The 22,725-nt window shown below is 43.4% G+C and overlaps 1 protein-coding gene across 2 annotated transcripts in view; it reads left to right on the top strand.

The window, feature by feature from the left end:
* Positions 1 to 4,331: 4,331 nt before the first annotated feature.
* Positions 4,332 to 22,725, top strand: part of sdt (MAGUK p55 family member stardust) — a 72,490-nt gene continuing 54,096 nt past the window's right edge. Inside the window, exons 1-3 of one of the 2 annotated variants that reach the window (XM_087353516.1) lie at positions 4,332 to 4,349; positions 4,979 to 5,093; positions 19,763 to 19,872. In XM_087353516.1, coding sequence (XP_087209642.1) covers positions 5,006 to 5,093; positions 19,763 to 19,872 — 198 coding nt within the window. In that variant the 5' untranslated portion in view covers positions 4,332 to 4,349; positions 4,979 to 5,005. Of the gene's footprint in view, positions 4,350 to 4,978; positions 5,094 to 12,046; positions 12,544 to 19,762; positions 19,873 to 22,725 lie in introns of those variants that run through there. The other variant, XM_087353517.1, reaches the window with a different exon arrangement.

Raw genomic sequence — 22,725 nt, 5'->3', positions numbered from 1 at the left:
TGCGAGAAAATCCTACTAACGAGGGTCCTACACGAGGTCAGTGAACGCGGGCTGCTGCGCGACGAGCAGTTTGGGTTTCGACCCAGACACAGCACATCGTTACAGCTGGCTCGCCTCGTCGAAAGGGTCAACAGAAACCTTGATGAGAAGCGGCTAACCGGCGCGGTTTTCCTGGACGTGGCCAAAGCCTTCGACACAGTCTGGGTCCAAGGCCTCCTATACAAACTGACCGTCCTCAACTTCCCGTCGTACTTGGTAAAAACCATCTCTTCCTACCTCGCTGACCGGACATTCCAGACATCCTTCCAGTCGGCCATGTCCACACGTCGTACCATGCGGGCTGGAGTTGTGCAGGGCGGAATTCTCTCCCCTGTGCTCTTCAGTCTGTATGTCAACGACATACCCACACCGTCCCGCCACGTCGAGTTAGCACAATACGCGGACGACACGGCTCTAGTAGTCACGTCCCGTAGCCCAACGCTTCTCGTCAGGTATCTGGAGACCTACCTCAGTAGACTTGAGCTCTGGCTCAGGGCCTGGAGGATTGCTATCAACGTCTCGAAGAGCACCGCGGTTCTCTTCATTTCCGCGAGAAGACACATCCAACAGCCCCGAGCAGTGCAGTTCCTCGGACAGCCGATCCAATGGGTCAAAACAGCACAGTATCTGGGGGTCACCCTTGACGCCGGGCTTACTTGGTCGGCGCACGTCAACCAAGTGGGAAAGAAGGCAGCGCAACGATTAGGTGTGCTAGGCCCGCTTATCAATAGGAGAAGTGGCCTGTCAATCAGGAACGGTGTACTACTCTATAAGCAGCTCATCCGTCCCATAATGGATTACGCATGCCCGATCTGGAGGTCAGCTGCCCACAGCCACGTCCAGAAGCTGCAAGTTCTGCAATCCAAGTGTCTTCGAATTGTTACTAACGCGCCCTGGTACGTTAGTAACAGGCAAATACATGAGGATCTGGGGGTCCCTTTCTTTGCCGACCACATCAGAGCACTAACTGAGAGGTTTGACTCGAGGTTAGCTGGTGTGGGGAACCCCTTAGTTCGGCAACTCGGAAGACACTCGTGCCGAATGAGGGCTGCCAGAGTTCACCCAAGGGCAACCGAGGGCGACTGATGTTCAGCAGGCCAGCCGAAGCCATCCCCAAAAGACGGCCAAGTCAGCACAACGAGTGGTTAGACTACTCGGCTACCCTGACTGAGGTTTTCCGTGCTTTCCTCAGTTGTAAGGCGAATGCCAGGGTATAACTTAATAGGGGCACGGCCCGCCACCCTTCCCCCCGATCATGGAGGCCATCAGCTGAAGTGATCTTCCCCCCATGCCGCAGAGGCCTTCAGCCGAAACGGCCCCTCCCTCTCTGGGTTCATACCCCAGAGACCCAACCAACCAAATTCCTTCGACAACTTGCCTGACAGGATAACCTCCCATCAGCAGCAACAAATCCCAGTTTGAATGGTCGAGGCTCCCGCCACGACGAAACCCCGTTAGCGTTAGCAAAATTTCCGTTCTTATATTACGACCGTTTACCATTTCCAGCAATGCGTCTTGTGCGCAGGAATGGTTTCACCTAGGTAGGGACGATGCTTGCGCTTGCGCAGGCCTCTGCCCTCAGTTAGCTTCTTTGGTTTGGTTTTGGTTTCGGTTTTAAAGGGTTAAGAAGCAGATTAATTCTTGGCATAATACGGATTAATATCGACCGACGGAACTGCGTATCTGTGGTAACGAGAGAGATCCTATCGTGTAGAGCTTGTGGCTCGTGGTGACAGGCGCACAGATGGCTAGGGGCAGAGGCGATAAGCTTATTCGCCGGTCATTACGACTGTCACTTTTTCACGGACCAGCAGTTAGAAGGCGTCGTGAGAGCAGCCCGTTGTCCCCAAGGTCGCCTAGAGCAGTGGTATTCAACCTTTTTTGTTCGCGTACACCCAGATATAATTTCTCTTCAACTTTGTACCCCCAAAGTTGTTGGTGTATAATTCAAGTTATACGTAGTATATAATCTACATATAAAATAAATTAAATAAATTACATTACCGATTATTCACGTACCCCCTAAGATGTCTTCGCGTACCCCAGGTTGAATGCCACTGACCAAGAGTGCCTCATTATTCTGTGCTGAAACTTCGGCATTTCTCCTAAGTTTTGAAACTTTTTCGACTGACGTGTTTTTCTGTGATATATATTTTGACTGCAACTTCTGTTTCGTTTCCCCAGTGGTGCCTGGGATGTTGGAACACATTCTTTAAGCGGAAACCGGCTCACCTTGGCAGACACTTTGTGTTTGCTCTCAAACACAAAGTGGTCTTCCAACCAAACCGTGGCGTGTAGTCGTCTTCAGTTTTGAATGTTTTGAACATCCATATGGCGCGATTAAAGTCCATTCGCTGTTATTCTGGCCACGAAGTTTGGGCAGTAAATTGCCCGTTTCAGCCTTAAGATTTTAAGTCACTGAGCTGATGGTTAATGAAGAGATTTCCCGTCTTTTATTAAAGCAAAAGGTTCATTGCCGTGTTCGCAAGGTCCTCTCTTGATCTACACTCTCTCACCCTGTGCCATTAACATCCATTGTAAATCTATTTCCAGTTCTTTCAAATGGCCTTTTCTCTGCAGGATTCCAAAGCGATTTATTAATTATGCATTCCTCATCGCGTGCAAAATGACCTTACCGTATCATTCTCCTTGATTTGATTATCGTAATATTTAATAAGGAGAACAAATTAGGTAGCTTGTAGTGCTGAATATTCTCATCAATTTGTTCTCAGGCACTCCAAATCCGTATTCTTGCCCAAAGTGCACTCTTTATGGTCTGATCGTAGAGATTTCAAGGTTCTCGCTACTATGGTCTAGGGCAGGGGTGGCCAACCCAAATGATCTTTCGGGCCACTTTGGAAATGCATCATAACTCCGCGGGCCACATATAAAATTATATATCCCCATATTAGATTTAGATACACTATAGACATTTTTTTGGAGTGAAAAATTGAAACATAATGAGTTATTATTATTGTGTTTACTATTATTCTTACATGTAAACATAGATAATATAATAATAATGAATAAAACAGGCAATATCTGTCATATATTCGCAAGAATATTATTTTAAAATCAAAGTTAATTTTTTCTCATAATTTCGACAGATAATTTTTGAATATATGGATGCACAAATAATGTATTTTTTTAATACATTGGTTTTCACTACTTTGGCCATTATAAAATAAATATATTTTGTAAAAGTGTGATGAATCTCGCGGGCCGGAAAAATGTTCAAGGCGGGCCACATGCGGCCCGCGGGCCGCAGGTTGGCCACCCCTGGTCTAGGGTATAGCCGTCTTCTGCGTTTTTACTAGTGTCGTATGGAAGAAATGACCATAAGTCCAGAGGTGCCTAGTGCCTCCATCATCAGGGCGATAAAATCCCTGATGATGGAGGCGGTAAGCACCTGTGAAATGTCGGTCAGTACCACCATGGTACACGATTCAACATCCCAGATGTCAACCATGTTTAAGTGACAATCGAAGTCCCTACTTAAGTGGCTAGCGATCAGATGTTTAACTCTGCACCAGACCGAAGCCGTGCTCGGTGCAGGCCGACGTGGGATTCTCCGCATTCTTGAACGCAATTGACCGCATATTAACGGGACCAAGCCGTTGCGTTTGCTCGCTTGTTGTCCACACAACTGCAAAGGCGCATTCAGGGTACTGTTCTGTAAACATGATGTCACAGGACCAAATTAAACGCACGTACCTCGAAGTTGACATTTTATGACGTCATTACTGACACTTTTATATGAAAATAAAAATGCGTTGAGAAGAGAAAAAGTTATGAGTGTAAGTTATAGTTGCTGAATCAGGTAAAACCATAAGAAAAAAAATGATTACGTGGTGTACAACAAGTATCGATTTATTAATGTCACTGACGTCTTCCTTTCTGTCTACCCACTGTCCTTTCTCCGCTCTTTCCTTTGCTATTGCCTTTCTAGATTCCAGTGGCAGGCTTTTTTGAGTACTATGACGAACTTTTAGTTGTCGTAAGAGCAGAGTTTTTTTTTTTTAGTAACTGAGAGGCTTTAAACGTTACCGGTAAAATTGCAAATGGCTAATTAGTTCACAAGAATGTAATTTTCCCGCTGATGTACGAAATAAGACATACGTTTGTGTGCCCTGAAGGTTTCCGAAGACCTGTGGACGTCCAGAACGCTCTCTACGTTCCAGACTTTCCCACGGGACATGATTCATCCCTCTTTATCTTTCATGAATGATGGATCTGCATACGCCACTGAAGATCCGCGCCATCTAGCAGATGACACAGGAACTACGGCTATATCTGGAGGCTGGGTCCAGGTACGGTTTACGTCGAATTCATAAGCATCTTTCGATTTGAATATTTAAAATGGCATTCACTTCGTGGAACTGCTGTGTCCCGTGCAGAGAACTCTGTACAGATGATTTTTAATTTTAATATTGTACTCAGCAAGATACAGGCCGAATGATCTTCTGCTTTGTTTTACAAAGTATCATAATTTTTCTTACTGTCTCCAAGTTCTAACGTAGCGAAGTTGTCGCTGTGCGTAGTTAAGCGTCGTGCAACATTAATAATCACATAGCTGACGCACGAACTTGGATTTTGGAAACATGTGATCATTTTCATGCAGTTCCCAGTTTGATTGCGGTAACTAATTAAATACTGTGTATATACAGGGTGTCCCAAAGATATGTATTCGCAGTAGCAACTTTGCACATGGGTGCCACGAAGCTAACCGTGGTCTTCTTTGAGTACCTAAACCAGATTATCTAATTTATTAGGTAATGGTTCAGTTTATTAAAATGCCATTCCTTCACTTATTGAACGTGTGTATCTAGTTTTTGGGACATTCTGTATCCATTTTCAGAGTTTGTGAACAAAACTGAAATGAGGCTGCTTCTTATGGTGACGGTTTTAAGCGAGGTCGTGTACGGTCCTGTTTTTGCAGTGTCAGGAGTTGAACCTAGGCCTCTGCATGATGAGCAACGACAGGAGGTTTGGCTTCTCCGTGGTAGGTGGAGTTGGTGAAGGCGTGCCTCCGCGTGTGGACGACATTCAGCCAGGTAGGGCGCCAACTGGTTTTATAACAACGGCGTTGCTATTTAGGGCTTACTATAAAAATGCTTTTTATAATTCAGTTGCTGTAGAAACGTTGTTACAGGCCTACTTTTACCGATTTGTATACTTTTAGTGTTGATATAGGAACGTTATTAGGGGGGTGTACAGTTTCATAATTCGTGGGCTACTCTTGGCTGTGATAAAGACGTTCGGTTGGTTTCAGCGTTTCGGGGACGGCAGAAGAATGTTTTTGAAAATAAAACACTTGGAAGTGGGAATTTATATCGTGTTGAAACCACAGCCTTGTATTAAGTATTTAAAAAACGAAGTTCATCTACAAATATTTAAGAATCCAGTCCGTACCGCGAAGAAAACACAAGGCTTCACCATTACAAAATCAACTGATCGCGTCTAAAAATATTTAAGAATTCAGTCCGTACCGCGAAGAAAACACAAGGCTTCACCATTACAAAGATCAACTGGTTAACCTTGTTTAAGGAAATAATACGACTAAAACGCTAATTAACCTTTGGAGCCGAAGCTCTTTCAAATGAAACTTAAGAATTCAGTCCGTACCGCGAAGAAAACACTACACTTCACCATTGCAAAGATCAACTGGTTAACCTTGTTTAAGGAAATAATACGACTAAAACGCTAATTAACCTTTGGAGCCGAAGCTCTTTCAAATGAAACTTAAGAATTCAGTCCGTACCGCGAAGAAAACACTACACTTCACCATTACAAAGATCAACCGGTTAACCTTGTTTAAGGAAATAATACGACTAAAACGCTAATTAACCTTTGGAGCCGAAGCTCTTTCAAATGAAACTTAAGAATTCAGTCCGTACCGCGAAGAAAACACAAGGCTTCACCATTACAAAGATCAACTGCTTAACCTTGTTTAAGGAAATAATACGACTAAAACGCTAATTAACCTTTGGAGCCGAAGCTCTTTCAAATGAAACTTAAGAATTCAGTCCGTACCGCGAAGAAAACACTACACTTCACCATTGCAAAGATCAACTGGTTAACGCTGTTTAAGGAAATAATCGCAGGTTACAGCGAGAATCATACGAAACACGTAAATGCATTCTGTGCAAAAGTTCAGAGTCACAGGAGCTCGTACAGGTTCGGAGGAGAATTCATATATAAACTGAAATGCCATTTCTCTTTCAGAATATGACAAAAGACAGAATAAAATTGAACCTTGGTATTTCCTGTAACGCGTACTTGCTACGTTTTGTGACAAACTCTTAGCGGTTGCGTTGTGATTCCTGTATAAATTCTGCAGCTGTTACGGCGTGGTATGAGATAAGTCAAAATTTGGCTCACGTTCGTCTATAACTCCAGAAAGTGTTGTATCCAGATTCGCCCGTTTTTGTGGCTAAACGTTCTCGGTTGGGCCCACACCGGCCAGCTGACACTACCACAAGCCGTTCCATCATCTGCGTATGACAGGGAATGGAATTATCGGGAGTCTAGAAGATAATTTATTTTCCTCAGCAGGCCGAGGGAAAAAGAAATATTGCGTTGTAGGAGTAAAAGACTTTTCCGCTGGCCTGTCTATGCTTTAACTGTATTAACTATTATAGCTGATACAGCGTGTTCCCTACCATAGAAATACAAAGTCACAACCCATTAATTTGTTGGCTCGTATTACGTCTCATTATAATAGAGGGAAGATTTTATAGGATGTTGCGCTGTGTCGTCTGGTAGAAATTTACGGACGTTTCAGAGGTGCTTACTGTCTTCTTCATCAGGGTTATTTTTGGGGTTAATGCAGTTGAAATAGCCTCATTAAATAAGCAAGGTGTGAGGTGTGGCCTCAGAAATGTAACTTAAATCTGCTAAACACCGGACAAAGTCCAGTGGCCTGTTACCTTGCCCCTGAGGACGAAATCGCGACCGGTCTTCGCCTTCACGTTGATAACCACCCTCACGTCGTCACAACCCAGACGGTCACAATCCACATTTACTTCGTTCGAAATTAAATATTTATGGAACGGCATGCGATGAATACATCCTAGAAATCAGAATTTTGCGCTCTGAAGTCGTAAGAACGTTCTGCAGAATTATGTCGCTCAGGATGACTGACGTGATTTGGTTTATTTCGGTCCTCATCGCCGCAATCTCAGGACGTCGTGATGAATTTAATTATTCCTTACCTCGTCAGTGGAGATGTGTACGTGGTACGTGTAATGACTCATCCATCACCTCGGAAGGGAAGGAAACTTCAGTGAACCAAAACTACTGTCAGGGTCAGACAAGACGGCGGACGGAAAAAAAAACAGTTGCCGTGTTGCCAGGTCTTTAGGTCCACCTTGACCGATGCCACACCGTCAGACGAATGCTCTGGCGACTTGGCAACGCCGCGCCCTTATCCTCCTGTCTCCGGATTGCGGCCTATTTCAACAGAATCAAATTTAAATCCACTTAAAATTTAAAAAGAAAAACATGCATCCGGAAATTCAGAGCTTCTGCAGGGGCAACAATGTCAACCCGCACGGCTGATTCTTAATACACGCCGCCGTGTGGCGACTGAGTAAAATCACGGTACCATATTACAGGACGCGCCATATATAAATGTTCTGTGCTTTTGAGTGGTAACTTAAGACCGGGTGAGTTTTGATTTTCGGACGCCAGGCCTCGGGACGCTATACTATTCGATGCTGGTAGACCGACGCCGAACGGTGCGACATCTGATGTGGACCCTGGCAATACGACGATTCTGGTGACTATTTTTTAGTTGTGTCAGTGAAAGAAGAGAAATTGCGAAAAGTAATTGATATTTTCCGGGGATATTGGAGGATTCCCTGCCGAGGGCGTCCATAAATGATAAGTTGCCGATACTGGAACCTCAGAAGGAATTAAAACATTTTAACCGATTCAAACTGGCGTAATTGTTGAACAAGGGCGGATTATTAAACAATTGTTGGAACTTATATAGTACTATAAATTTGTGTACTGAAGATGGCAGCGATATGTTCGGTCGAAATGTTGATAGCAATTTAGGTACAAGACTTCAGGGCGTAACAGACCATACGACTAACATCGTCACTCTCAGACTACTACATCGCGTTTGGTTGGAGAAATCATATGGAATCCGTAATTGTACTCGATGGGCAGAATATGGAAATACTGAATGTTGAAGAAGTTTTTCGTGATGCGCTGCATGTTCATTTTTTTGGGCGTATGAGATAAGTGGTTGAAATTTTTTTAACCTATCCATTGCATGAAAACATGACAAATGCAGCATTTGGAAGACTTTGCCGCGTACCTCGATTTAAGTCTGTTTCGATTCTGACGAGGCGGGAACATAGAAACATTGGGACGCAGCCAACCTGTCGGCTGCGTGCAGCGAGGAAAAATAATAATAAAGGAATTCCGATCATCGAGGTCCCCCGGCCGTACACATTCCTCGCAGTCTTGGAGCGGCGTGCTCGCGCGTTGCAAGGGTCCAGTTCGTGTGTCGTGGTGACAGTGTACTGACAGTGGAGCTTGATTGGTGCTTCGTGTAGAATTCCCACCCTCGCCTCAACGCCCAACCCTCAGTTACGACGAATATAACAGTGCAGGCGACTTCTGCTCTGTTCCCAATATATATTTTTTTTTGGTTATTTTACGTGCCTGTATCAACTGCTGAGCTTCTGTGGATTGAAAGGGGGTATGGCAGCATGATTGTGATTGATTATGAATCAGGGAACGTGTGGAGAGAAGGGATGTGCTGATATTTGTCTGACCGGTCCGCTCCCGGGTTTCGAATCAGGGAATTAGTACTGACCGCGGTCGAATATCCTTCCTCTTCGTATGGTTCTCGTTGCCACCTCAAGGTCTGTTCCGTTGATCGCGTCCCGACCGTCTGAATTTGCCTTCCACGCTCTTCCTCAAAAGAACCGCAGGCCTGTGAAGGCGACTGTCTTCTGTCTTGCGCATTGTAGTCTGGTGTGAACTGGCCGACGTTTCTGAGGTGCTTATCGTCAATTTGTTATCGGCGGAGAACTGCCTTATAGCAGAATTCGATGGAAGGATTAAATATAAATTTCCTTGGGATGCGGCAGTGTGGTGTGGACGCTGGTTGCTAGGAGCAACCGCAGATAGAGGAACTTGACACAAGTTTAGAGGAGCCGGCCAACAGCAGTTGAACGAGACACGCCGGCATGAAACCCAAGACCCTTCCCTCCTCCTCCTCCAACCCCTATCGGCCATGCAACGTCCAGATAAGTTCTGACGTTCAATGATAAATCTGACCGTCTTCGAACGAAAAAAAATGACGTCATTAACATCGTATGATACGAACCCATTGCCTCAGTCACCCGTTTCTCCGCACGTGGGGGTATCGTGAGGACGCGCAGTGTTGTCTTCGAGGGCTGAGGGCTGTTTCTTATCACCATTTTGCACGAAATACAGCACAGCAGTTTATTATTCCATTTAGGGATCTCCTCTGACTGCCGCATCACGAGCTCGTGGGATAAATTACGATGTCACGTCCTTGGTTTAACTTACGAAACGTCGGTATCTGAGGTGTCGGTGGAAGTTGGCATCACGAACAGCAGGGCTGCGTCCTTTCCCTTCGAGAAGGTACATCCGAGTCTCTCAACTAGTGTCATTGGTTTTCCTCAGGCAGTGCAGATGAATTAGGAATAGTACCGTAAAATTTTCGATCATAATTGTGATATCAGACTCGTGATAGGAAACAGTAACTAATGTCGGAAACAAATCTTTTGTTTGTTTGTTTGTTTGCTTATGTAACAAAGCTGCCAGTAGCTCAGACTTTATAACGTAGGAGTATTAATGAGTTAGAAGGGATATGAAAGGACGTGATGGTGGCGTAATTTAAGATATTGTCCTGGGACTTGATAGGAACGATTGAGGAAAATCACGAAAACCTCGGTCAAGATGGCTGGTCCCCGGACGGACGTTTGAACCCGGGACTTCCTAAACGCGAAATAGGAATGCTAACCACTCGAACGCGACGTTCGGTCTAATAGATTTTTGTCTTAATTTGTTTAATATGTACTGTCGAATGTGAGAAGTTTATTCTGAATATCGATTTGGCAAGGATTAGGAAGGAGAGTGTTGTGGCCTGTCACAGAATAATAGTCGTACTTTAGGACATAGGAATATCGCCAAAGTTCAGCTGTCACAGTCAGCGTCTTATATAAGAATCAAACCCGAGACTATCCGAAAAACAAATCAGCTTTTGTCTGTTAAGCCCAGAATTTTGTTCGGCTCATTTTTAATCTGTTTAATTCCAGTAAATTGACCGTCAAAGAATGACGGGAAAGTTTGAGAGTAGTAAACGTACGACCCAGTATCCGTATAGAGTTAATGATATCAACTAACTTGCCTGGCGTATGGATAAGATACAGCAGTTGAGGTCTGATCGGCGACACAGGAGTTTCAGTGCGATCCTCCCCGGTCTAAGAATCCAATACGCAGTGCTGAGGTCATGCTCTCTGATTGTGGGCAGATCCAAGGTTGTGTGGGTTTGATGCCCCTAGCTGACAGATATTATAGACGTCAAGAATTACGATCAAAAGAAATTTGAGGTTCTTACGTATGCGAAGATGACTTCTGGCTTTAACGCCGCGTGGACCAGAGTGTCGGAGGAAAGTCTTAAGCCCCGAATAAGGTTAAGAAATCTTCATTCTTATTCATTTCTCCTTATTGTTAAAATTTATAGATTAATTTTGACGAAATTTGATACTGAAGAATTTTACGAAATGTTGTTGAACATTTTAAGTTTTAATTCGGGTATCGCAATTTTAACGAGAACTTTTAACGTAAGACGATTAATATTTTTTCTTTGAGTTTATCTGTCGTACGTGACTGTCAACTGTTCAGTATGTGTTTTTACAGCGTCGTTTACTATTTCAGTTCAAGGCTTATCAGTCGATTGCAACCTTCTCTGGTGTGGTACGCGGAGTCGACACTTTGCTTCATTATCATTCAAATAGGCGGATATAAGGCGCGCGTTCTGACCTCGGCACTGCATTGAAGTGACTGGATGTTTTCACAATTTGCCTGGGGCTCGGTGGGCCCAAGACCCGGTGGCGATGAGAAGAATTCGTGCCGGGGATTGAAATTGGGGTTCTTCGACTCGTCATGATCGACGTTAGTTAGGTATCGATAAGTGGAGGATGGAGACAAATACGTAATTATGAGCCCACATATTCGTTACCAACTTTGGTACTGTAGGCGGGACATGTAGCACGCATGGTTGAAGATCGGAAATGTATACATAATTTATTTGTAAAATTAAAAGGACGACGCCGCTTTGGAAACATAGATTGGAGGATGATATTAAAATGTATATTAAAGAAATATGGCGTGAGTTTGTAGATTGGATTTATCTTGCTTTCGTGAACACTATAAAAAGTGAGTGAGTCTCCATCATCAGGGCGATGACTCTGACGGTGGAGGCAGCAAGCCCTCGGCGCAGCATCCTAGAAGACAGTCATCTCCAACAATTGCACTTCGCCCCTTCTTGAGGGTTCCTTTTACGTGTGTGTATTGTTCAGGTTAAATAAGGAAGGTTCAGATTCGCGGTGGAATTGCCGTTTTGGAAACCAGACACTTGAAGGACGTAGACGAAGATGGGGCTATAATATTAAAGTGGATATTACGTGTAAGTCGTAATGATGTTGAGGTGAAAGGGACCAAATTTTAATGCCTGCGTGTGTTGAAAATAACTTGTAAAAATTTTTGGAAATTAAACTGCACGCTCTTCTTTTGACGGGGCACTCTCTCCCGATATAGCCCGCTGCTACGAGTGTATTGATCTTATGAGAGAGACTCCGTACCCCGCGCGCCTCGCCTGCTCCTGTCACCGATGCTGCAAAGCTTGCCTGGCCACTGCGCAACCAACACCAGACATCCCCCAAAATCACAAGGGCTGGGTCGTCCACAGCTGCCTTACATTATTTTAGTTCTGCCAGACTGGCCGGGGCACGTTTTTTTTTAAAAAAAAATTTTGAATCAAGTTTGCAGTGGAGTCGAGCGCCGTAGTTTTGTAACGCGATTAATCTGAAGTGCCGGTGTCGGGAGTAACAAGTGTGGGGCAAACATGAGATAGTAAGTCGCCATTATGTTCCACAGTTCGACGACGACGACGACGTCTTTACCGAAACTGCAGCAGCTGACTCGAAGCTTCTGATGGCGGGCATCTCCCCCAGTAGCGATGAACGTTCAGTGACACTGTCTTGAGGGCACACGCCCCGCGCATCTGAAGCAATAAGATCATCTGTACTTAGGACTCCTTGGAAACATGGCGACTGACGAGGACGACAAACCTCCGCGGCACAGGGACCAAAAGTCCTCTGGTTGCCACGTGAGGAAATGCCTTCCAAGAAACTGTAAACTGTGTGGATTACGCTTCTGAACCAATCATGGTGGACTTAGGAGGCTACGTCATAATTTTGGTCGAGACGAAGGATAAGAAGATTAAGCTATATGGTGAGTCCGCACTCTTACTTGTCAGGTCGCCATTCCTTTGCGAGTTAAATATTACTTATGATCTTGTATTTTGTAACACAGCTTTTCAAAGTGTCTCAGACTGAGTAGACATAAAAGTTAAAATTGGAACTATCTTACTAATTAGCTGCCTCATTAACTAACCTGGCAGACTCACCGAGTTTCGTATCTCGCGGTTTGTTTGTCGTGCTGGTGGTAACTATATGTACCTCCTGAATTAACGATGAATATTTCTGCATTTTGCCCTTTTTTTTTTTTTTTGTTCTGTGTGACTCTCGCAATAAACAGCGATTATTTCCTTAAACAAGGTTAACCAGCTGATCCTTGTAATGGTGAAGTGTAGTGTTTTCTTCGCGGTACGGACTGAATTCTTAAGTTTCATTTGAAAGAGCTTCGGCTCCAAAGGTTAATTAGCATTTTAGTCGTATTATTTCCTTAAACAGCGTTAAAAAGTTGATCTTTGCAATGGTGAAGTGTAGTGTTTTCTTCGCGGTACGGACTGAATTCTTCTTAAATAATATTTAGACGAGCTTCGCCTTCAAAGGGTTGCTTCCTTGGCACATCGAATTTCTTCAGTAGTTGATAATTATTCATCCAGTAATGTTATTCAAGTGGGTTGTGGTCTTCTGCCATTTTGTAGGTGTTTACTGAACCTATCGTATATATCTTCAGACCCTGATGATGGAGACGATATTTGCCTCAGAAACATTGGTAACTTCTTGCAACATTACACGGTGTCACAGCCCAGAACTGCTTTCAGCTTATATGGCATTTGATTTGTTAGGTTATGTCGTATTGTTACTGCAATAGTGACTTTTTCGTTTGTTGGTAGACGTTTCTTTCATACGTAAGTTAGTTGGACATGGTGAAGGCCTTTATGAAGGCGAACTAGATAATTTAATTTTACTGTAAGAACGATCTATATGCGTGTTCGTACATACATCGCTCTTGTGTTTCGGGTTTCCTTTTGTATTTAAGGATACCTTCATTCTTTCAATGCGTTTCCAGTGTGTGGTGTTCATCTGTTTTGGAATATTCTGTTACCGGATTTTATTTAAAAGGATCTTCTCCGTGTTCCATGGTAAAATTTATCATAATTTATTTTTATGATAAGCAGCGATTATTTATAATGCCCTTTTGGACAATGCACTTAAACTGAACGCACATAGGGGACGTTATGACTGCCTGTTCGTCCGCATGTTTGAAATCGAGGGCCACTGGACGGATTTTGACCAAATCTGGTATTGGAGGTCGTTAAAAATAATTTAGGGCACTTAAGATTTATGTACAAGTCAGCATCGTGGAACATGACTGTCTTTTGGATACTAGGGCCATCTGGTCTAGTAGGAATTTACCGATGTTTCAGAGGTGAGATAATCGTCCCGATGATAGAAGCAGAAAGCGCCTCTGAAACTAGGTAGATGTACCACCTGCTTCAAAAATCAGTATCTTATTTTGTGTTTATGTGTTTCGTATGATTCTCGCTGTAAGCAGCGATTATCTTCTTAAACAGTGTTAACCAGTTGATCTTTGTAATGGTGAAGTGTAGTGTTTTCTTCGCGGTACGGACTGGATTCTTAAATGTCATTTAGACTAATCAGATGACTCCCGTTGAAACTGAGGCTTTGTAGGAAATGTCTGGGGGAATGTTAAAATTTTGTAGCCTGCGTGTGAAGAATCTGTAACCTTGTCTGCGCGACGTGAGCCAGCCATTGTCTGTGATACCTACGACCTGCAGCGTGAACATAGGAAATTAATGACGACGCCATCTTGTTAGAAGCCTTTGGTCCATTTATCTGTCCGGCCCTCAATCGTCAAAAGACTTCTTGTGACGTCACGTCCCGATAAAATTAACAAAGGGCCTGTCCATTTCGAAAACTCGTATGTTAGACAGGCAGACAGATAACGCGAAATGAGAATGTGATCACGTGACGGGTTCTCTGATGAATGGTGGGCTGTAGCCGCGTGTCTGCTGTTTTACAATACGTTGCCTTGGTAATGGACTTGAATTTGTAGTTGGGGGACAGTCCGGAGGGTTTTCTGCCCAAATTAGAGATTATTTTTGTGTTAAATTATCCCTAAGCCAGTTTAGATTCTCGGTAGACTTATTCCAATTTGTGACACTTTTCGGGCTCACTGCCTCCATCATCAGGACGATAAGCACCTCTGAAACGTCGGTCAGTTTTTATATCAGACTACGTAGGGCAACACCCCCAGGAGACAGTCATGTTCAAAATTATCTTAACCTTTTCCAATCAAAGAACAAGTAAATTGAAATAACGGAAGAGCCATTTGAGTGAGGTTGGTTCATAAGACTGGAGACAATGGGCGAACCTTGTGTGGGGTCACTGTACCATCTTCGTAGACCCAGCATGACGGCGTCCCTTCACTCCGGGTTCAGTCAGCTTGTAACGTTGCCACCACTGACCTTGTTCCACGCAAGTTGACACACAATCGATTTTCATAGCGTAACGTACGTTACTGACCGGCAGGTCGTCTGTGTAGATGCATGTTAGAAGAATCACTGTGTTTTATCGCTGACCTGTTTCATATTCTTAACGAAGATGGCGTTGGCTGGATGGCCGGGGGTTCAGTCCCATGGAGGGACAAGGATTTTTGTTTTTGCCATTACGTTAAGACGCCTTGGGGCATCGCCTGGTTCCATATCCAGTGGACGCTTTCAAGTGTGTGGAGCTAACAACTTATTTATATCGGTAATGCATTTATAATTCTTTTTATTTGTGATTGTACAGTGTGGGTGATTATGACGTGTATTCGATTTTATTGCCAGATAAAAAATATGTTTGTGTTTAGTGTTTTTAAACGTGTTCAGACGTGTTAGTAGTAATTTCATGTGTAAGCTGTTTATTTCGATGTACACTGGTAGAGATACCGACCCTGCGCTTGGAAAAAAGAACATTTTGTTTTGGTACTCATGGAATCATCAAGCCACGGTGGTCTAGAACGCTGGCCTTGTAATCATGGGGGTCTCAGGTTCGATTCCCGGCGGTACCCAAATTTATAACTTGTGTTGGGCAAGGCCGTGGTCTAGGCAACACGGAGTTTTCCTCCGTGGCATCCCAACAATTACTCCATTCACACACACAGAAGAAGGCAATGGCAAACCACTTCTGGATCATCTGCCAAGAACGTATATGAACAGGTCCCAGTCCGAGAAAAGGATGGAAGGATCCTGTTCATATGGACCTGTCCTCAGACAGAACACTAAATAAATAAATACTCATGGAATCAGTAGGGCGCCACTGCATTGTTGTTGAGTGTTCACCATCGAAGTACATTAACTGTGAGATTGTCAGTTTCTCAGTTCTGTGAATTAGTACTGTTTAATTTAAATTACACTTCTGTCTGACGCCAGAAGGTTTGCATTGTTACAGGCGCTTTATACGGAACGTGGGGTTAGTTCTGGAGTGGGGGGAGGGGGGTAGAGTGTGCTCGATCTGAAATGAGTGCATGGGGAGGTTAAGAGAGTTGCAGACAAATAGGATGAAAGAGAGAGGGTGATAAACTGAAGCATAAGTACTAGTAGACGTAAATTCGTTAGGATGCGGTTACAGAGTCTGTCTACGAACAAGGGTTATACACCACGCAGTTTGAATGTGTGGCAGAAATTTCATTCAGGGTTGTACATTCTGAAATATACGCGAGACCTTTTGGGAGACCTAACCTAACCAAACCTAACCTAAACTAACCTAACCTAACCAAACCTAACCTAAACTAACCTAACCTAACATAACCTAACCAAACCTAACCTAAACTAACCTAACCTAACCAAACCTAACATAAACTAACCTAACCTAACCTAACCAAACCTAACCTAACCTAACCAAACCTAACCTAAACTAACCTAACCTAACCTAACCTAAACCTGAATGTTTGAAATAAAAGTGCGCCACAGATGGAGTAAATATAATTTGCAATTAGATGTCACTACAGTTCAGGAACTCGACGGAACATCGTTCTTATTGAGGCGCTGATAGTCGCTCAGTTAGACTGTAAAATCTCAGTCTTGTATGAAACTGAAGGTTCATTACTTCAGTTGATAAGAACCTCGTATCGGATCCTATTCTGAGTCAGTGCTTGCATTTGTTTATGTGCAGTCTGTAGTTTTTAATTTACTTTCAGGATTTCGTTCAAATTTAATGTATCGTCAGTGAATTGAACGGACTGATTGAATGTTGCGACCATAAATCTGTTTAATTTGGACTGAAACAAGAACATGTCAGCATTGTGTGTTTTTCCACGTATCCATTTGCAAAACAAATGGCTTTTTGTTTCTGAAAGTGCGTGTAGAATGTGGCTAATGTAATATCATCTCGCGTAGTTTGAAGATAATGTCTTCATGCCACTGAGTGTAATGTCGTATAGAATTTTATCTTCCTTTAGCTGTTTTAGCCATAAGCAGGCTAAAGGCAGGCTTATTGTATTCTTATGTCTCTGTGCCCGTATCTGTCACCCTGTAGGTTTTGAAACACAATTTTAATTAAACTTGGTATGAACATCTTCAGCATCAACTTTAGCTGTCGTGAAAACTCATGAGGTGGGAGCGAAACTGGCATTAGGGCCATGTTATGATGTACTGTAACATATTTATCGTATAAATTATGAGTTTCTTGTGGCTAATGGTGCTGGAAACTTTTCATATTATTTATTATTATTATTCATTTGCGTACGGAAAGTTAACAAGGGACGATAAAACCACGTCTGCGTGGGTATGGATGCAATTCCTAAAGCAGAGCAGAACTGTACACATTCGTTGGTTAGGAATTTATTGTATTGTTTCACATAGTATCTTTGTTTCTTACGGGTTGGGAGCTTAGACTAGCGTTAATAGAAGACCAAATTGAGGGTGTTTGGGAACGGTGCCATAGACTTTTTTTTTGCACTGAAAAGGGACGATGGCTTGGGATTATTGGCATTATTGTTACCTACGAAACGTCATCTGTTTACTCGGAATTGTTGTTACCTATAAAACATTTCATTACATTACATTACATTACATTACATTCAGCTACCACAGACCCATCTTAAGCGTAATTAATTCAAGTTAAATAAGCAAAGTCTTAATCAAACTTTACTCAATTGTAAAGCATGTATAAAGGAAATATTTAGAATAAAGCCAATATATAAACTTCCTTTCCGTATAGACGTATTTACGTCTAATTCTCCGGAACCGTCGTTCCACTGACAACTTTTTGCACTGAAAAGGGACGAAATTTTCGTAATGTGGAGCTCCATAATTCATAGGCCTTCTTTTAATGAAATATTATTATGATGATAAAATCAAGGAGGATTAGATAATCGACTCATGTAGTGCTCATGGGAGATATGAAAAATGCGAAAAATATTTTGTTTTTGAAGCCTCAAAACAAAGAGAGAGAGAGTGAGAGAGAAAATATCTTATGGAAATTTGTGGTTTGGACTGGGTTAACGTGGCGTATAATAGGTGCCACTGAAATGGCGGGGCTGTCGTGAACACGGTGATGAACATTTGGGTCCCATAAGCTGCGGGGAATTTAATATCCAGTTGTCGGTTAAATTACTTTTCCTCCGTGGAGCTGATGACTGCGTCACTGTCCTTTATTCCACTTTTTCCGTGCAGGTTTGAACAGTTTCTGTCAATTCAATTCATTTTTTTTTTTAGATTATTTATCAACAGTCTGGCGGATATTATGTTCTGTCGGGAATAATGAAGCATATGCGCGCTTTCCACATATTTCCTTCGTTAAAGTCTGTTTGTTTGCTCAGTTCATCCATTTCCACTTCATTAAGAAGTTGAAACAAAGGCAGGAGATAAGGGCTGTGACGTCAAAAGCATAGTTCCTGACACAAAGTAACAAAAGCTTGGTTGTGTCCGGGATCGTCCGCGTACGTGTCTAAATAGATTTATCACAGGAATTGATACTGGATAGTTGCATACCCAGTCGTAGTGATACGCAGAATTGTGTTCGGGAATGAGTGGCCTAAAAGGGACTTTTATTTTTTATTTCTTTTATCTAGTATCGATATTTATTCCGGCGATAGACACCCTGTCTTCGTTTCCATATTTCTGTTTCGCAGTTGATAGATAAGCCATAGATAGTTTATCGTTGGACGTGTCTTTTTATTTGATGTTTTCAAATTCAGATCGAAAATTTGTTTGTACGTTTCTTCTGTCTGCGATAAAAGCATTTCCTTTAGCTCTGTTGAACTTCCATTGTTCTGATTTTTCGTACAGTTTCAATGTGTTCAAAGGAGAACGAGGTCTATAATGGTATATTTTCATTTGCGATAACCTCAAATCTCGATGACCACCTCTTTTCGGCTATCAGCAGCTGATGGGTTGAGCATGTAGCTAAATAGTATATGTACCTACTTTCTCAAACACGGCTAATCGCACTAAAATAATTTGTTGTCGTAAAATACGTATTTCATTAAGGTCTATAACTTTAATTTGAAACAATTTTGCATGTGGCGAATATTTAGCAGGAAACAATACATTTTTTAATTGTCTTGTGGACGAAATTCCATCTGTAACTGTACAACAAGAAGTCTGAATGTGCAGTAAATGAACCCTAGGGTTTACTCAGGCATAGAAATTCGTAAATTTTGTAAACCCTTCTGGGCCTTATAACATTTTCATAGATCATGTCGGTTTCCGTAGAAGGGTTGGTTCTGTTCCGTTGCCATAGCGACCGCTGTGTAACGCAATTACCACTGCAGAATGTTCTGCTTGTGATAGCAGCGACGCTGTTCAAGATAATGGCGATGCGTGTTGAACACAGCGTGGCGTATCCTCATAGCAGTCAGTTTCACCCCAGAATATAGGCCCTTGAATTCCTTACGCAATCTTGAATAATAATAACAACGATTTCCTTAAACAGCGTTAAATATTTAATCTTTGTAATGGTTACGCGTTGTGTTTACTTTGCGGTACGGACTGAATTTTGATATAGGAATTGGGAGTTGTCATGACGTCTATTCCACAGAAGGTCCTTGACCTCCCACCCGCCCTCATTAAAGGTTAGCAGTCACGAACTGAAAGCCAGGGCACCAGAATTGTTGCGCTATTCATAAATTTCCTAATTTTAAATTTAAATTATGTTATGTCTACAGGTCTTTGCGATTAAAGTGGTATTTAAGTAGAGACAGACGGATAATTGACTCGTATTTGATTCTGTAATTTGTAATTTTTGTTTTCCAGGTTCGCCAGCGGACAAGGCGGACCTGGAGGTGGGAGACGAGATTCTGGAAGTGAACGGCAAGTCGCTGGAGGATGCCACGCACACGGAGGTCATCTCGCACATCCACCAGGTAGGAGAACGGCATTTGCGTTCCTCCACACAGCCAGCCGACAGACGACGTTAAGACATTTTCGTCTTTTCCCCCCCATTATTTCTACGTGTATGTCGTGGCAGCCAGTCTGTTCGCCCGCGTTTCGATGCCTTTCCATTTTAGTATTGAATCAGTAATTATAAACAGTATCGATTGACTTATCTAATTAACCCCTAACTCGCAGATTTGCATTTTATAATTATGGGTTTCGTATAATTCCCACAGTAAATTGCGTTTATCTCCTTAAACAGCGTTTGTAATGGTGAGGTCTTGTGTTTTCTTCGCGGTACGGACTGAATGTTTAAATATTATTTAGACTAACTTAGTTTTCAAAGGGTTAAAATTGTACCTACAGAAATTTATGAGAACATCTGGTCCCTGCTGCGTTTAAATATCACGCTGTGTAGAAGGCAGTGGTTGGACATCGCTCACATGATCCTGGTTCTTATAACCCGGTCTTAATCTGCTCATTACGAATAATGAATTGCCTGGAGAATAGGCAGCCCGAGAGGCATCCGTCACTTGGTTCCCTTTAATTAATGAGGAAAGGTCTCTCGCGCTCTGTCGTCAAGGCGACGACCCAGAAACACTTGCGACTGGCGACCTGAGAGTGTACCCCCACCTCCTCCTTACCGCATCACTTGGCTGTATTGCCTTCTGCTATATTTCAAGGGGGAGATTCATTGGGACATTTCTCTGTACAAAGATTAACTTACCTACGATTATTCATTGCGTCCATTTGAAACCAAAGCTCGTCTAAATAATTTCTAAGAATCCAGTCCGTACCGCAAAGAAAACAGTCTCCCTTTGTCGTATCAACATTGGAAGGATCCTGGTTTGCTAAAGCCGAGTGTACCTTATTAAGCTGGTGTTGGCATTGAAATAGGACGGTCATCACGTGACGTATTGTACCCCATTAGACCTCGTTATTGAATTTCGAGACCCCTAGGATGGCAATAAGGCGTGTCGGGAGATCAACTAAGTGGATAATGTAGGAATATTGGAGGTTTTCGCGGCATTGTGAGGTTAGATTGTGGTCCCCTGGGTGCGGTCTAGCCTTGTGTTCGTACACCATTTCGGAGAATCATACTGCCTCCATCTTCATTGTTGAAGCATCTGAACACCGCAGGAGACCACGGCCTGAGCTGGCAGTGGCGGGCATTTGTTTTTTAATTTTCTATGAACGAAATTTTCCTCGTCAGTTAAGCGACTGATTACAGGATCGACCGCGTTTCTATCCGAGACAGCGGTAGGAATTATGTGTTCTCAGCGAGATCCAGATGGATTCAGAATTCCACCCTCCCTCTGTCCCAGTGGGTGCTGTGGACTATTTTCTACAGGGTTAAAATGACCGAAGCTTGGACCTAACAACTCACCGGCAATTAGATGAAAACCTTGTACGGTGTAACAAGCTGTGTATGTGCAGGTTGGAAAGCGCCTTCCCTTCCAGCATCCACACGCTTTCACATCTTGAGACGTCGCCTGATTCAGTTCGTGCCAACATTTATGCTCTCCCCCCCCCCCCCCACGCCCCCCCCCCCACTGTGAGTGCTGAAGTTACTTTGAGGTTTTGCGTTCCTTTGATGTCGTACAGATTAATCGATACTGACTCGGGGCTCGATGCAAAGACTTTAGAGGAGAGCCCTGCCGCCTAATTTGTATTAAAGCGAGTAGAAGAATCGAGGCATTTGCCATAATTGATTTGGCTTTCTTGTAGTGAGACGTGGAGGTTGAACTCCTCTGATTCCGAAATCTGTCGTCAGAAACTCGTGACCAATTTATTAAGCACCGAGTTTTTGCAGACGTGGGGGATGAGTGTCGGATGGTTAGGTGGGAAGGTGGTTATGAATTATGAATCAGAAGTGATGGGCGCTGTTTACTATAAGGTATTTGGCTACTGGCTGGACGGCCGTGGTTCGATTCTTGGCGGCAGCGAAGTTTTCCTTCTCCGTCGCCACCGTGTCCCAGACTTCTTCTGGGGACCACCCAGCCTCTTTTCTAGGGGGTAAATAGGTCGGAGCATGAGGCTGGCGATAGATGATAATGCGTCCTCTCCGTCCATACGCTCGTCTCCATGGTGTGGTGCGCGCGCACGATATCCGGGTAGACGCCTTTCGTTCTTCCTGGGCAGTTTGTCTACCAGGTGGTGATGGGCTTTTAGGGTTGCGTTCTGCCACCTTAACATGCTTGACTACACGCTGTCACCATGACGACGGGGATTTTATGCCTTCGAGAAATACATTTCGGCCAATCATACCGCGAAGTGGCCCGCTGTCAGCAGACGCAGAACGCGAGGAACGCAAACAAAAGAAGTTTCTTCCACGGACCGAGTTCCGTCCGTGCACGTCAAAGAAGAGAGGCGGAAATTTTGACTGAAACTTTTTAGAAAGAGAACTTGGATGAATTTCATTTCGTCATGTCTTGGTGTTCCTCGGTGCTCTTAAGCAAAATATGCTAGCGTCCTCAGGTTGCGGATGGAGGAACAACCTCCTCCAGTTATGGACAGCCGACAAGAGATGGTCCTCCAGCTTTGGGGGTTTGGGCGTGAGGCTAAGAACCTTTCACCGTGAAAACTGTATTTTTACGAAAAATTATACCAAGCCTGGGAACCGGGCGGACTCTTTGGCACGACCAAGGAAGCGATTGGAATTTGCTGGCCCAGGAGGGTGGAAGGCTTTGGTTAATTCGGTGATGAACCTTCGGGTTCCTTAAGCCTTGTAGTTAGTTAGTAATGAGGACAGAAATAGATGTGTATTGAAAATCATATTAGGGGCCAGAAGTTACACAACTTAACATTTGTGCTCTACCAAAATATGACGAACCTGATTTTAA

The sequence above is a fragment of the Zootermopsis nevadensis genome, unplaced genomic scaffold (genome assembly GCF_977971745.1).
Source record: "Zootermopsis nevadensis isolate Lab colony 2312 unplaced genomic scaffold, Znev_1.0 Znev_ptg000002l, whole genome shotgun sequence".
Classification (NCBI taxonomy): domain Eukaryota; kingdom Metazoa; phylum Arthropoda; class Insecta; order Blattodea; family Termopsidae; genus Zootermopsis; species Zootermopsis nevadensis.
The sequence above is the reverse complement of the archived record's forward strand: the minus strand, read 5'-3'. Positions and strand labels throughout refer to the sequence as shown.